Source organism: Morone saxatilis, unplaced genomic scaffold (genome assembly GCF_004916995.1).
Source record: "Morone saxatilis isolate NCDOM2014 unplaced genomic scaffold, NCSU_SB_2.0 Contig22, whole genome shotgun sequence".
NCBI classification, from domain to species: domain Eukaryota; kingdom Metazoa; phylum Chordata; class Actinopteri; family Moronidae; genus Morone; species Morone saxatilis.
In genome coordinates this window covers 19,273,926-19,287,980 of record NW_023339785.1, presented here as the reverse complement: position 1 = coordinate 19,287,980, position 14,055 = coordinate 19,273,926, and the positions used below count along the sequence as shown (strand labels likewise).

The 14,055-nt window shown below is 39.4% G+C and overlaps 1 protein-coding gene across 1 annotated transcript; it reads right to left on the bottom strand.

The window, feature by feature from the left end:
• Nucleotides 1-1,744: 1,744 nt before the first annotated feature.
• adrb2a (adrenoceptor beta 2, surface a) lies at nt 1,745-7,297 on the bottom strand. The gene is made up of 2 exons (XM_035669138.1): nt 7,121-7,297; nt 1,745-6,778 (listed from the first exon to the last, which is right to left on the bottom strand). Exon 2 carries the CDS (start codon nt 6,776-6,778, stop codon nt 5,525-5,527), a length of 1,254 nt encoding a protein of 417 aa, XP_035525031.1. The 5' UTR covers nt 7,121-7,297; the 3' UTR covers nt 1,745-5,524.
• Between the last annotated feature and the right edge of the window lie 6,758 nt (nt 7,298-14,055).

Sequence of the window (14,055 nt, the reverse complement as noted above, 5' to 3'; positions counted from 1 at the left end):
CCTGTATCAAAACAGATGCCTTCTTTCCAGACATTTTCCCTCTCTAGTGTTTTTATTTTTTTAACAACTCAGACAACATGGTAGGTCTAGATATGGGGAAATTGCCTTTTATATCTTGCTCTTACAGATCTGCGTGATGAAAGATATTACCATGCATGGACTTATATTTGAAAGCCTGAGTAGACTGTTGGTGAAATAAGTTTGGTATGATTTCTCTGTCAGAACTGGAAATTGGCCATCGAGCTTCAAAGAACCCTGGCTAGATTTCTCAGACTTATGTCTGAACACATCCCTGTGGATCACGCTCAGTGCATGTCTAAACCCCTGACAGACACGGAGCATTTGACACGACTTAAACTGAAATTACAATCTGGCACTGCAGGGAAAAGCTTGAGCTTTAAAGGATTAGAGGCCAACAGGGTGGGTTAGGAGCTCTTCCTTGCAAGAGTGGATGTATTTACAATGAAGATATCTCTGTAGCAACACATGTGTGAAATTCAACTACAGAGGAAGGCATGAATAATGAGTTGATAAATAGGTTCAAGACTGTAATCATAAGTAGGTCTAAGGCTGATACTTCAGAGTGTACAGTAGTTCGAAGACCAAAGTGTTGCTTTCTGTAATTGACTGCTCACTAAGCCCTGCCCCCCTCAGTTACTGTTCCTATGCCTGTCAAGCTTTTCATTCTTAAAAGGCACGATTATTGATGCCAAATTTTGAAATTTCATCATTGACATTTATTGTAATTTTTTAAATAATGTGTCTTAGATTTCAGATAGAAGTTGAGACAAGACCGATTTTGTAGGCTGAAATGCTAGTAGGCTTGAGCTGTTGCTAGCAGATTTTATCAGCTGTATGGATATACAGACATATATATGTCATGGATAGGCTAATAAGTTTGGCTGGGTTTGTTGGAGTGTTAAATTGTTGGTGCTAATGTTAGCCTGCACTCTAACATAAGTACAGACTGCTGTCACACAATACCCTTTTTAATGACAAACTGTAACACTTGGTTACTACTGTAGGTGGTAAACTAGTGAGCTTAATATTTGCAGCAGACAATACAACTATCAATTCACAGTAAAATAGATAAACGAAAGAGTGAATGAGAAAATTAGATTAGAGATATAGCAAACGATATTACAGAATATGTCCATAATACACGTGTGACTTGTCGTATACATTTTGCCCTACTCTGTCACATGAGGAAATAGAAAACAGCCCTGTGTCTGATAATCTCATTTCAAAATACTGCTAAGTGTGCAGTGTCTTACAAAACGTATCACACATGATGTTCTGATCATGGTTTCCTGCATTCCTAACCAATGATAACAACTCTTTTTATCATCATTTAGTAGATGAACATATTTTATTCTTGAAAGACACATGAAAAATGCTCTACACTGCTGCTTAGTGCCAAATTTGAAGACACTTTTATGGCTCTATATATCTCTACAGTCCTCCTCCCTTGTGTTTCAGGGATAGAATTAGGTGCTCTGTATAATCTATGATTACTTGGAGCATTGAGCAGACGTGCAGTTTTAAAAGGAGAATGGAAACATTTCCATAATATAGCAATCTCCCTTCTGTCCATCATTCCATCTGGATCACATGCTGATGACTGGTTTTCCCATACTGAAATAGACTAAACTGCTGTCAACTTACAGGATTATTCTTTAAAAATTTTTATTGGAGTTAGGATCTACCACTTCCTCTTGTGCAATGATCACAAAGGACACGTCAATGAGGACATTACATGCAACATGTACATAATTTATTTCAATACAAATGTTACAGCATATACATTTGCTTTTTCATAAATACCACAGGACACCACATATTGTAACAGGCTTCATTACCTTAACAGTGACAAAAACTTGTGCGAAAAATAGCTTGCAAACATTTAGTAAACATTCAGCTGAGTGACAGCTTTTTTCACTCTGGCCATGAAAAAAGGTTCACATATAATAGGTTTACTTCTCATATGACGGCGAAAGCAATATTTAAGTTTCATCAAAAATTCACATTCACATACATCAATTTATCAGAACAGTCCGCCTTCAGTGACATCCGTGCTGACCAATCATTTCATTTTTAGTCGCAAACAGGAAAGAGGACTTCCACAATAATATTATGGTACAAGAGAATAGGCGTAACTCTCTAGCCATTCATTGTTTATAGTTCATGAACGCAAACGTGGACTCAATTGTTCAAAGATTCTACAAATGTTCCATGAAAGTGCTACGTATATAGTGCTGCTTTAGGTTAATCATGGGGTGCTGTTTTCGGTGTGCGATGTTACTTTTATTAAATAGGAACAATAATGGATCAATGAGGACAGCATTAGAATTAGCCCACCTGAGCATTCATTATGTAAAAATGTGTCAATCCATGACACCGATTATATTTTCTTACACTAAAAGTGTATGTGCCACGTTGAATTATATCCTCTAAGACTTGTCTTAAACCCAGAATCCACCTTTAAAAGAACCTTTTATCTTTGCAGAGTTGGTATAACCTCACCCTGTGGATAAGATGGGTACTCTAGAGCCAAACTTTGGTGGCTGAACTGAATGTTCATTGTCTGCATCAGTAGACGTGGTTTATGGTTCCAAACCATCAGCTTTACTCGGAATGTTTGTAGTGTCAGTTAATCATTCAGGAGTCATTACACATAATTGTGTTGTGTCCTCCAGCATGAGGAGGTGAAGACATGAATTACATTCCTTATTATACAAGCGTATTGATGAAACAGTATCTATCAATAACTCTGAGACAGCTGAGGTGCAAGGAGAGGCCACTGCCAGGAGGGTGCAGTGTGGATATATAGTTCACAACCTACTCCACTAAAACAGATCACTTTGAAAGGAAATGTTACCACAGTCCACAAATACATCACCACAAATATATAGCAGACATGCAGACAATTATTTGTGAAGTGCTTCTAAAAATGTGTTAGATACAGACCTTTTTTGATCCAGCTGCAATTCATTTATTTGACGACAATTAATTGCGAGTGAATAAATACAATAGTCATTTATCAAAATCTTGGTCTAGGATCTTTATCTGCTTTGTGCTTTGTGCATGCTGTACAGTGAAAATGTTGAAAAAAAAAAAAAAACCCTGGAGAACATTTGTTATGACATTCAACCCCTGCATTTACTTTGCTGCAAATCCATGAAAAAGAAAAACAGAAAAAAAAATCCACATACTGGAAAGCTTGTTTTTCACATGGCAAACATTGACGTATGATGACACCGTAGTTACGTCTATTCCTAAGTTCTGTGACAGCAGTGCTGACCAAACCTAGCGATACAGTACATAGAGATTCCTCTGAGGGAACAAAGTTCACAGTTTTGACGGTGTCAGCTGACCGTACTCCAGAGGCAACGCTACATGCACTAAAACACAGGTCACTAACACCGATATAGACTGGCAGAGAATCCCTACTCCCCCTCCTGTCTTCAGTAGCCACATTTAGCATGCTGTCATTTTGATCAGAACATACTAGAGACAGCCAAACTGACTGGAAAAAGGGGGTTACATCTGCAGCAACACGTCCATTACTCCTCCTCTTGAGAGTAATGAAGCCATTTAGCAAGGGAAAAGTGTATACATTCTCCTATTCAAGCCCTGCACGCTAAGTGTTCATCTCCATTAATGCTTGTTTAAGTAAAAAAAAAATTACATTCCCAAGAGCCAAGAGTCTCATTTCAGGTTGGGATATCGGATCTCATCACAACCTGCAAATTGGGAACTGTATACTTTATAATCTACTAATCTATTTCAGTGTTGTTTTTAAGGGGGAGTTATCTGATTCTCCAGCAAACAGCGGAGATAATGGATTTATTCGTGTTTATTGGGCCGGGCTCAGCTGGATTGGGGCATTTCCTGGAGACTACACACCAAGTAGACTACACACCAAACACCAAAGGGACTGAAACAACTGTAACAGCTGAGGCACTGCTCAGTGGAGTGTCTTATCCAAATGTTCGACTGATTTTTTGACTGATGATTGAGACATGCATTTACTGTGAGGAGAAATGTCAGAGAGCGGTGACAAAGATGCACTGCTCAGGACATCTCCTCATCCCTGTTCATTGGTCTGACTAGTTACACCCATGTCTCGGGCCTGGGACTTTGTTATCACTTGGCTATTTTGACGCACTGTTTGTTATTGTGTGTAGTTTGTACCCTTGTGCCATGACTAAGGAAACAGCTTCTCTGGTTTCAGTAAACACATGCGCAAACACAGCAACCACAACATTTGGGAAACAAACAGGGCTTGTGCAACAAAAAGGACAAGTGTTACAGTAGCTACCAACACATAGAGGGGACAAGAGACTGCATTATAGTTACATAATGGCAATACTGTATAATGTACCAAATACTGATCTATATGTTGCACAAATGAACCTATGGACTGAATGCAAGATATGACTTGCAGGATGTGCAGTAGCAAACTGCAAATTTCATTTTAATTTATTGAATAACAGCTGCAAGCTTTAAAGGTCAATGTCCAGGATTAACCACATTAACCATAATGCCATCTGCTTTGCACAGAAAGAAATTAGATACCTTCAGGGCTGATACTGGAATTTGGCAGATACAACATATACAAACTTGAAAGTTTTATCATATGACTAACAGAGGATGGCCCCAGGCGTTTCTCAGCTTGCACCAATGAGATGTAGATAAATTCATATCTCTGGTGCTATCTGCTGGCAACTGAAACTCCCATGCAACAGGCTGTAAAACACTAGAGCAGGGAGCAGGGCCTCACAACATTGCTGAGCAGTGAGAGAGAGAGAGAGAGGTTCTGTCACACATGTTGTTGATCATCTTTCACACCCAGACAGCCCATCAAAAAAATGGAAACGAAATGAAGCCAAATTATAATTTTGCTTTTTGGAATGTATTTCTTCAAACAAAGCACCAAAGAGGCATTAAGTTCGATAGTTCCACACTTATTGTCCTTTTTCAGATGAAAATAAGGACTCAGTATCCATGCCGAATTGGCAATGGAATCCAACAACATTAATGTGAATTTCAGAAACAAATGTATGCTTTGTGAGATCTTTTGCCAAGAACTCTGAGATAAAAAAACATGCCCACGAATTGGAGCCAGATAATTACAAATTATAGAATGCACAGACCATTTGGTAGAGTAAATATACAGCTGAGATACTGCCCTAGAGTACCTCCTGTGGACAGTGAGTTAATGTGAACTAGTTCTGATAGTCGTTCAAGAAACAAATATTGAAAAAGATGTGATGAGGTAGATGGAAATTAAACATAAATGTAACAAAAGGACGAGTGATCTACCTACAGTATTTTATTATATGTGTTGAAAGAGGAGAAATATTTTCCTCAGCTGAACATGATTAAGTTTTTAAGCAGTCTCCAGAGACTTTACCAGTCAGTTTGACTGGTCTTACCTTCATTAGTCAACTGGAAAAAGTTTATGATAGCAGTGTAAACATGTCGGGTTCGCCCTGTTGACAGAAGTCTCAGGGATCTTAGTTTAAAGGACAGTTGTTACAGTTTTTAGGCCTTTGCTGCAATTCCCATTGGGATCCACTGCTTTGTCCACAACACGGCAGATCCCCGTTCCCTTCCCCAGACACCCTTCATTGCCCTCACTGTCTTCCGAGCTGCCCTTACTCCTCCCTTGCTGCTCGCTCTGCCAGCTATGCCTGCTGTAGATGTATCCATTCACGGGCCCCGGGTTGCTGAGGCGGTTCCTTTTCATGCAGAGGATTTCCTTGAAGGCATACCTGAACTCAGGACTCCGACAGTATATTAGTGGGTTGAAGGCAGAGTTTGCGTAACCTATCCAGTTGAGTATCCTGAAGGTGAGGTCATTGTGCTGCTCCTTCCATATGGCCACCACCACATTGAGCAGAAAGAAGGGCAGCCAGCACAGAGTGAAGATCCCCATGATGATGCCCAGTGTCTTTAGGGCTTTGTGTTCCCGCAGACAAAACTTGGCCTTCTTTTGGCCACGCCCATTGTTGGCCTCCAGAGATTTGAGGTTGCTGTTGTCGCTGTTATGGAAACGTCCAACGCTTTGGTCAATCTTCTTCAGTTGGCGCTTGGCCTCCTGGAAAACGCGGCTGTAGACAAAAACCATGATGACCAAAGGGATGTAGAAGGAGATGATAGATGAGGTGATGGCGTAAGCCATATTGGTGTAGAATTCGCAGCAGTTACTGTCCGCAATGCACCTCTGAGCTTCCTCATCATCTGATATCCACCACTTCATGTGGATGGGCAAGAAAGATATCAAGGCGGCAATCACCCACACCAGCACAACCACAATGCGAGCTCTGCACTTGGTCAACATCGACTGGTAGCGGAACGGAGAAGTGATGGCCAAATAACGATCTATAGCTATGACACACAGGGTCTCGATGCTTGCAGTCACACAGAGCACATCAGTCGCAGTCCAGAACTCACACCAGAAACTACCAAAGTGCCATGTCTTAAATATGATGTAACAGGCACCAAAAGGAACCACAATGAGACCCATGACCAGGTCAGCACAGGCCAGGGATGTGATAAAACAGTTGGTAACATTTTGGAGACGCTGGAAGCGAGCGATTGCTGTTATGACCAGGATGTTGCCAAAAACAATGGACAACACGAGTAAGGACATAATCATGCCCAGCAGGATCATTGTTGCCTCACTGTAACTCTCCTCTTGCTTAGCTGGGTCTGATGTGGTGACCATCTTTGTACTCACATTGAGGTACCCTGGGGGGGTTGTACTTCCCATCTAGACACCACATGTGGATAACATACACAGAGACACACACACACACACACACACACACACGGAGGTGAAGATCACAATTAAAAACTCTATATAGTTACTATTAGTTACTATTACACAATTAAAAGTGGATAAAAAACTAAAACTGTTCATAGAAATTATATGCATATAAAACTAGTACTAACAAATGTGCCTTCATGTCTGTTTTATTTTCAGAAAAGAAAAAAGGAGAACAAAAATTACAGCTGCAACACCACAAAACAAATTCATCACATCCTGTAAGGTTTCAGCAAGCACAGCTTATAGTAAATGCTAAACAAGCCAACAAAAAATAAAAGTACAAACCTCCACAGGTAGCTGTCTTGTTTCCTGCCTCCCATACAAAGTAGAAATATCACTGTTCAGGTAGTTCCTGCAAAGTATTCCCTGTCACATGTCCTTCTTTGTACTGTCTGGTTTTTTTTTAAATCTCCGTGTGTCTCACTCACTCAGTCCCTTAGCTGAGCAGTGTTTCTTCTAATGTGTCTCCCAGGCTATTTGTCAGAGCCCTTATAACGTGCAGTGATGACATCATGGTCAGTGCTCAGCCAATCAGACAGCCAGCCTGTGGAGGGTGCTGAGAGCTCCTATGAGTTTGAACACATTGTCCCTGCAGCCGTTTCTGCAGGGCTGCATGAGAGCAAAGCTGCAAGCACAAGCAAAGACTTTTTCTGACTTTTAGATTAGTTAGCTTTACATGTAAAAGTCCTCCAAATACACACTAATTTAGAATGCAAGGATCATGTTCAAAGTTGCAATAAAACATTTAGTCCAGCAGTAGAGAACAGACTTTGCCTGTTAGTCTGGAGGAAATCAAAAACGTGAAGCTTTCTTCTACTTGATAAAGTGAGGAGAAAGTTAAACCAACTTCAGTGTATAATCTATGATTTATTGGGAGGTCGGACTTTTACTGCTCCCCTGGTTGTGATGAAACCTTGGCGTGTGTTAGTGTGATAAGCTTTTCCTGCCATGCTGTTTAACATAAAAATGTAGACTACAGCATACACTAAAAATTGAGAGTGACTGAGTCCTTGAAGATACATCAAATCAAAAACATTTGTGCTTAAATAATGCTACAATGATAACTATCTAAGGTTAACCTACAGAAAATTCCCTTTCTGCACCCGCTGCCCTGACAGTGTACCCTGCAGGAGAAGAACAAACTCTCATGCTATACCACATAAAAATAGTTTGTTTGTAGTATTCAGGACAAATTTGCATTTATGTAAAGCTTTTGTATTAGTCTATGCAAATATTTTAACAGTTAGCTATTCATTAGAAGGCCTCTGTTTAAAATGTATATGAAATATTATTGTGAGACAGAATTAACTGTTCTATCTCTGTATTAGATAAACAAACATAGAGCTCTGTGTTGGAACCAAATTGCTGTCAGTGACAGATGAAAAAGCCAGAGGGCTGTACAGATCAGCTACTGCGGGGTGTAAATTTTTTTTTTTCTCTGCTCCTGTTTGTGCCTTAGCCCTGCTTGCACTGAGTAAGCACTATGCACCAACACTAAATAACTATCACTATGAGAATGTATAGACATAGGTTTTTGTATACAAGCATAAGCTGAGTATGTACTTAAATAGTTAGCAAGTTAAGACGCACATCATCCTATTTAAAGTGAGAGCCCTAATAACTTCCAGACCATTTGGACTGGGGAAGCACTAGAGGGCTAATCTAAGATTGCACATCGCACACAAAAAGATAAATTCTCTGAATGAATGTTTTAAAGGCACACAAGACGTAGAAGACAACAAGATAGGTGTTTCCTGGGTTCTGACACCACATAACTCTCCAAAATCTGACAGGAATATGCTGTTAATGGAGACTTTTTAATTCATATTTACTGCATTTGTCTTGTCATGTGCTCAACTGTCTTGCTGGCTGCTTCAGGATTTAGTCCCTGTCACATGAACACTATATTACTGCAGTAAAAGGATCAATGCTCTTTCAGACATCTCTCATCAATAGATGAACGCATTTTTTCCAGCTCTTCTTGTTGTGTAATGATTTTGGTGGAGTTCTCTTTGATAAAAGTCACGAGTTGAGGCAATTTAGTTAGTAATACAGTACAGTGGGAGGTCAGGCTGGGTTTGTGAATAATATAACCATTATAATAGAGCATAGCTTATAAACAGGCCTTTGAGATAAGTAGGTGTGTTTAGTTCTCTAAGGGTGCTCACAAGTGTGTTTGTGTGTGTCCAGGTCTGTGCTAACCTCACTGAAGGAAGTGGTGATAGTTTCCAGAGCTCTGACCTTCAACGACTGTTGACGCCACAGGCACAGTGTTTCATCCATGCACTGTACATCACAATGAGCTCTCTCACAAAAGTCTATATGACTAATGACGCAACAACAGATCCAACCAGTATATCCACATGTTTGGATCTCATTCATGCACATGCTGTATATCTGCTTTTTATCATACAACAATTTAGACTCATGCTTGCTGCTGTGATTTATCATGTTACTTTTGGGCATGCACTAGGTGACTTTTATATAAAACTAACTTTTTGCCATATTTGATTAAACTTTCACTATATTCTGACAGTAATACATGAGACAAATAATCTGAAAACAATATGTTCCACTGGCTCGTTCTAGTGCTCCTAATGGCATTTGCAAGAATCCACAGCGCCTGAATGAAAACAACCAATCAGAGCCGAGAAAGATGGTAGTAGGCACATTAATACTCCCAGTTGAATCAATTCACATGATTTTGTGACCCCCATGGCCTTATCTCTTGGACAAACCCAATATGTTCAGCCTCACTCCTGATAAGGCTCTAAGAATAGAAAAAAATGGTCAGTATGTTGTCTGCAGCCCCACAGTATGGATTGTTGGGTATAATGAACATGCAAACCCAAAGAGATAGGCCCCTGGGCTCAGTTGTACTTAACAACCCCTCCCACTACTTACAAAACAAGATTTTAATTATCCCCAGCCTGACATGGACCCTCCTTTTATTTCTCCACAGTGGTGAGTGTGTGAACTCCATTATATTGGATACATGGAATAAAGTCCACTACTGTACTAAACGTTGCACTGCTTTTCTCTGGCTTAGAGCTATACCCTAAATATACAGTGAATGTAATATCTGTTCAGTGCCCTGTTTTGGAAAGCGGGAGTCTGCATGTTCGATTAATCATGACTGTTTCCTCAGTTTGTGACATCTGTCTTCCTGTATCCTGTCACTCCCTGCCTGATCCAGTTCACATTTGGATAACCCTCAAACTGTCTTGGATCCTGTCCGCAGTTAGACATTATACACCACTCTGTTTAGTCAAACACTGTTAACATAAATCTATCTTCCCTCCACACCATCTCCTCTTTGATTCCCACGTTTCTTCTTCATAGAAAGTTGTGATGTTGACCTAATGACCCAAACTGCACTTCCCACCTCCCCCTACTATATTTTTCCTGTAATCTGTGAGGAACAATACCTGGAGATATTGTTCCTCTAGGGGAAGGTTTCAGGAGGAAATGAGAGAGTCTCAACACTCTCTCTCTCTTGTTCTCTTAAATGTCAAATTACTTTACTGGTATTACATTTGCAACACAGCCACATGTTTGTAAAAATAAACACAACCAAGTTTCTTGCTGAGAGTTAGATGAGAAGATTGTTGTGTCAAACTTCTCACCTAACCCGACAAGAAACTGAATAAGAGTTTTTCTCAAACTGTTGAACAATTCATATGAATATCAACCACCATCAAAACATGTATGTTAGGTTAGATTCTCCAGTCAGTGCCCTTGATCAAGGCACTTGCTCAGATCTGGAGTTGGTCCCCAGGCGTTGTACACTGGCTACCCACTGTTACTAGTAATTAAGATGGGTTAAAAGCTGAGGACAAACTTAACTATGTGTTGTACTGTGTATGGCTTTGTATGTAATAATAAAGTTGATTCTTTCAAATTCTATTAAATTCTAACACAGTAAAATCAATATCAATATGAACACTGATCCGACTTTTTAACAGTAGAGCATTTTCTGCCTAGTCTACGTGATTAGATTTTAAAATCTGTGTATTTAAAGTAAGTGCAAACTGTACTTTTCTCTCTGTTACACCCAACAGGAAACACACACATTCACACACACACACACACACACACACATTCAAACACACATTCAAACTGTTAACAATTGGTGCATGTTTCATAAGCCACAATGAAACAAGAGACACAAATGAATGAAAACATCATCAAATAAATTCCAAATTGAATTTGATGATGCAGGAAAAAAGTATTTTTTCTCCTGAATGTGCAGTCATGTCTAATCCATTCAATCTCCTAATCAAGGAATTTATGTCCAAGCCAATCATATCCTTATTTAACTCTGGAACAAAGACATTCCCCTTAGGATTAATCCAGAGCCTGAACCACTAATTGGTTCCATGGTAAAGGCCCCTAGGGGACTGTGGGTGAGGTCCACCCAAAAACAAATGGGTGTATGTCCATCAAAGACCATAAATCCTACACTGTTCGCACTGCCATGCAATTACAGAGGCAGAGTGTATTCTTGTTGCAAGTGTAAAGTATCCAAGTTTGTGTGGTTCAGATAAACAGTAGGACTAAACTATTTCGTATATTTCGAACGGATCAAACCAAATATAGACTAAGCAGCTACTGACCGGGTCTACGAGTCACTGTTCATTCAGTTTTACCCTATTAAAGTTCAGAGGGAGGAAGAGGTTGTAAAAACACTTTATTGTACTATTCAACAACTTCTGGGCTGTGGCCTCCAGACGGAGCTCAACATATACAAAAGATCTGTCATGGGGGTCTGATCAACGTAACACATACAGTACAGTATATAACACAGGATGCTGTCGTATTTTAGCGTGCGAACATAACACATCACACTGTTTTCGAATGTTTTTGAGGCTTGAGCTTGTTTCAGTCGCACTCTCTTCTTCTCTTACATTTGCCATTAGGAATTTCCCTACATTTCACCATCAAAAAGCAACAAACATTTCCCTACATGGCATTAATGAAAATAATGTCTATGCCACAGTACAGTAAACTCTACATTAACTACTGTAGTCAATGATAGAGGGCAGAATGGCATCCGAAAGTTCCCCTTAGCAGAAAAATTGTAGGTCTCATGGGAGCCACTTTGTTTGTCTGTCTTATTGATTGTGACACACAAAGGGAAAATATCACAGGAGGTTAGACTTATTATTATTACACTTGTAGGGGGATTGACCCAATGACTAGTTCGGTTAACAAGAACTTCCTGTTGGAAGACACAGATTATGCCATAACTCTGGGACTTAATGCAAGATTTATAGTGTGAATTATGCAGTCCGGGCTGAATTATTCCCTTTGTTTAACCCTATAGGGAGAAGAGTAATGCAATACTGTCCTTGTGTGGATTTAATTAGTGTGTACGAATCTGTACCATTCACCAGAAAAGTCCCTGTAGACCTAGTCAGCACAGAGGGGAATTATAATCCATCTTTGTTTAAAAAAACACCAGTGATTCAAACCTAGACTACTTTACTACAAATGAAAAGAAGAAAACCCCTCAGTTCTCTAATAGTTCAAGAAATGGTATCTATCAGAATCCTATTATGTCTATACTCTAAGGGCTTGGTGCCATTTGAATGCTGATGATTGTGTTGTCTCATTTACTGGTAATGGCCACAGGCAGTGGTGAATGTCAGGTGATGGTGGTATAGTAAATCGAGATATAAATAAATGAACAGTTCTACCATTTTGTCTTCAAAATAGATGAATGAAAGTGATGGACAAGAGGCTTCTAAGGACCAATCCCAGAGCAACCGATGATATTAATCAACTGCATGATTTTTCTGGACACTAGTTGATATTCATGGAATAAAAATAGGGATGCAAGCCTTTTTTCTCTTCAAGTCTAAGTTAATTGTATCCCCCGATCATACTTTAAGCACAATGTATGCTTTATCCTTGAGCCCATAAAAGATTGATTATTTCTGACCTGCTGTAACCCACCACTTATAACTTCTCCACACAGGATTTGTGTTCATTTGCTCCACTAAATTAAGAACTCTTATATCTATGAGAGTGTATACATTTGCATTACAGAGACACCTGGGAATTACAGTCCTTTGTTATTCCCTCTTTTACAGTAATTAATGTGAGAATAAACAGGGCGTGGGCTGATTTCTTTCTTTTTACCACTTAAGGAAGTGACTCCATCCCCTAACGACTCCCGGCTTATTCTCTGCCACCTTCAAACCTCTGTTACAGTGATTAATTGCAGAAAAAAGTAAACATTTGACCCGTTCCACACCAAGTGAGAAAGAGATTTTAAACCAAAGACTATCTCTGGTTTTGTTATTCGCCATAACTTTGGCAGACATCCAACTTGTATAAATAGCTGCAGCCTTGGATGGTTTCTGTCTGCTGAAGCCATGAATTGGAATGAGACAAATTCAAGAGAAGTGTTTACTGTGAAAGAGAGAGGGATAGAGCCTATCAGTTGCGATGGGATCTTTATGTTTCAGTAATAATACTTAAGAAGAGGGCTTACCATTCATTTGGCAGTGTTTAAAATGAAAACATTCACTCGGTCATTAATCACTTATGTATCACTCTGTTAGAATGTACCACCCTTCCACACACACATGCAAAATTGGTATCTGGGGCAATTAACAAACATGCCACCATCAGCCACCCTCTCCCCGCTACCCTTTTATTTACAGCCTCCAGTTGGAGGAACAGAAGAGACCACAACTCCAGAAAAAGTGACAAATGAAAAAGCCACATTTAAATTAACTTTTAGAGAGATTTCATAATACCTTTCCACATTGCTCAGCACTATCTCCTCTGATGCTGCTTTTGCTTCAAGTATGTGTCTATGCATAATTAAAGGTTTTATAGTATCTTTCATTAGTTTTTATTTTTAATTTTCGTTTTCACCTCAGTTTAGTTTCAGTTAGTTTCCAGAGTGGGTCGTTTTTTGTTAATGGGGTATTTGTCTGGGGCAAGATTTAAGACGTTCAGAATAGGTATTATAGGTACAAAACACATCATGAAGGCAACTGACTCACAGCCAAGACATCCCAGACTCAATAAACACATGCACCGATGCTTCCTCGTGCTTCTTGTGTTAACAAATTTGAGCAAATTGACAAAAACTAACAAACTAAATCTATTTCCTGTATATTTTTTATTTTATTTTAGTCAGTTTTGTAAGCACACAACATTTTTTTAGTTTGTTTTTGTTTGTTTATAAAGTCTAGTTTTCATTT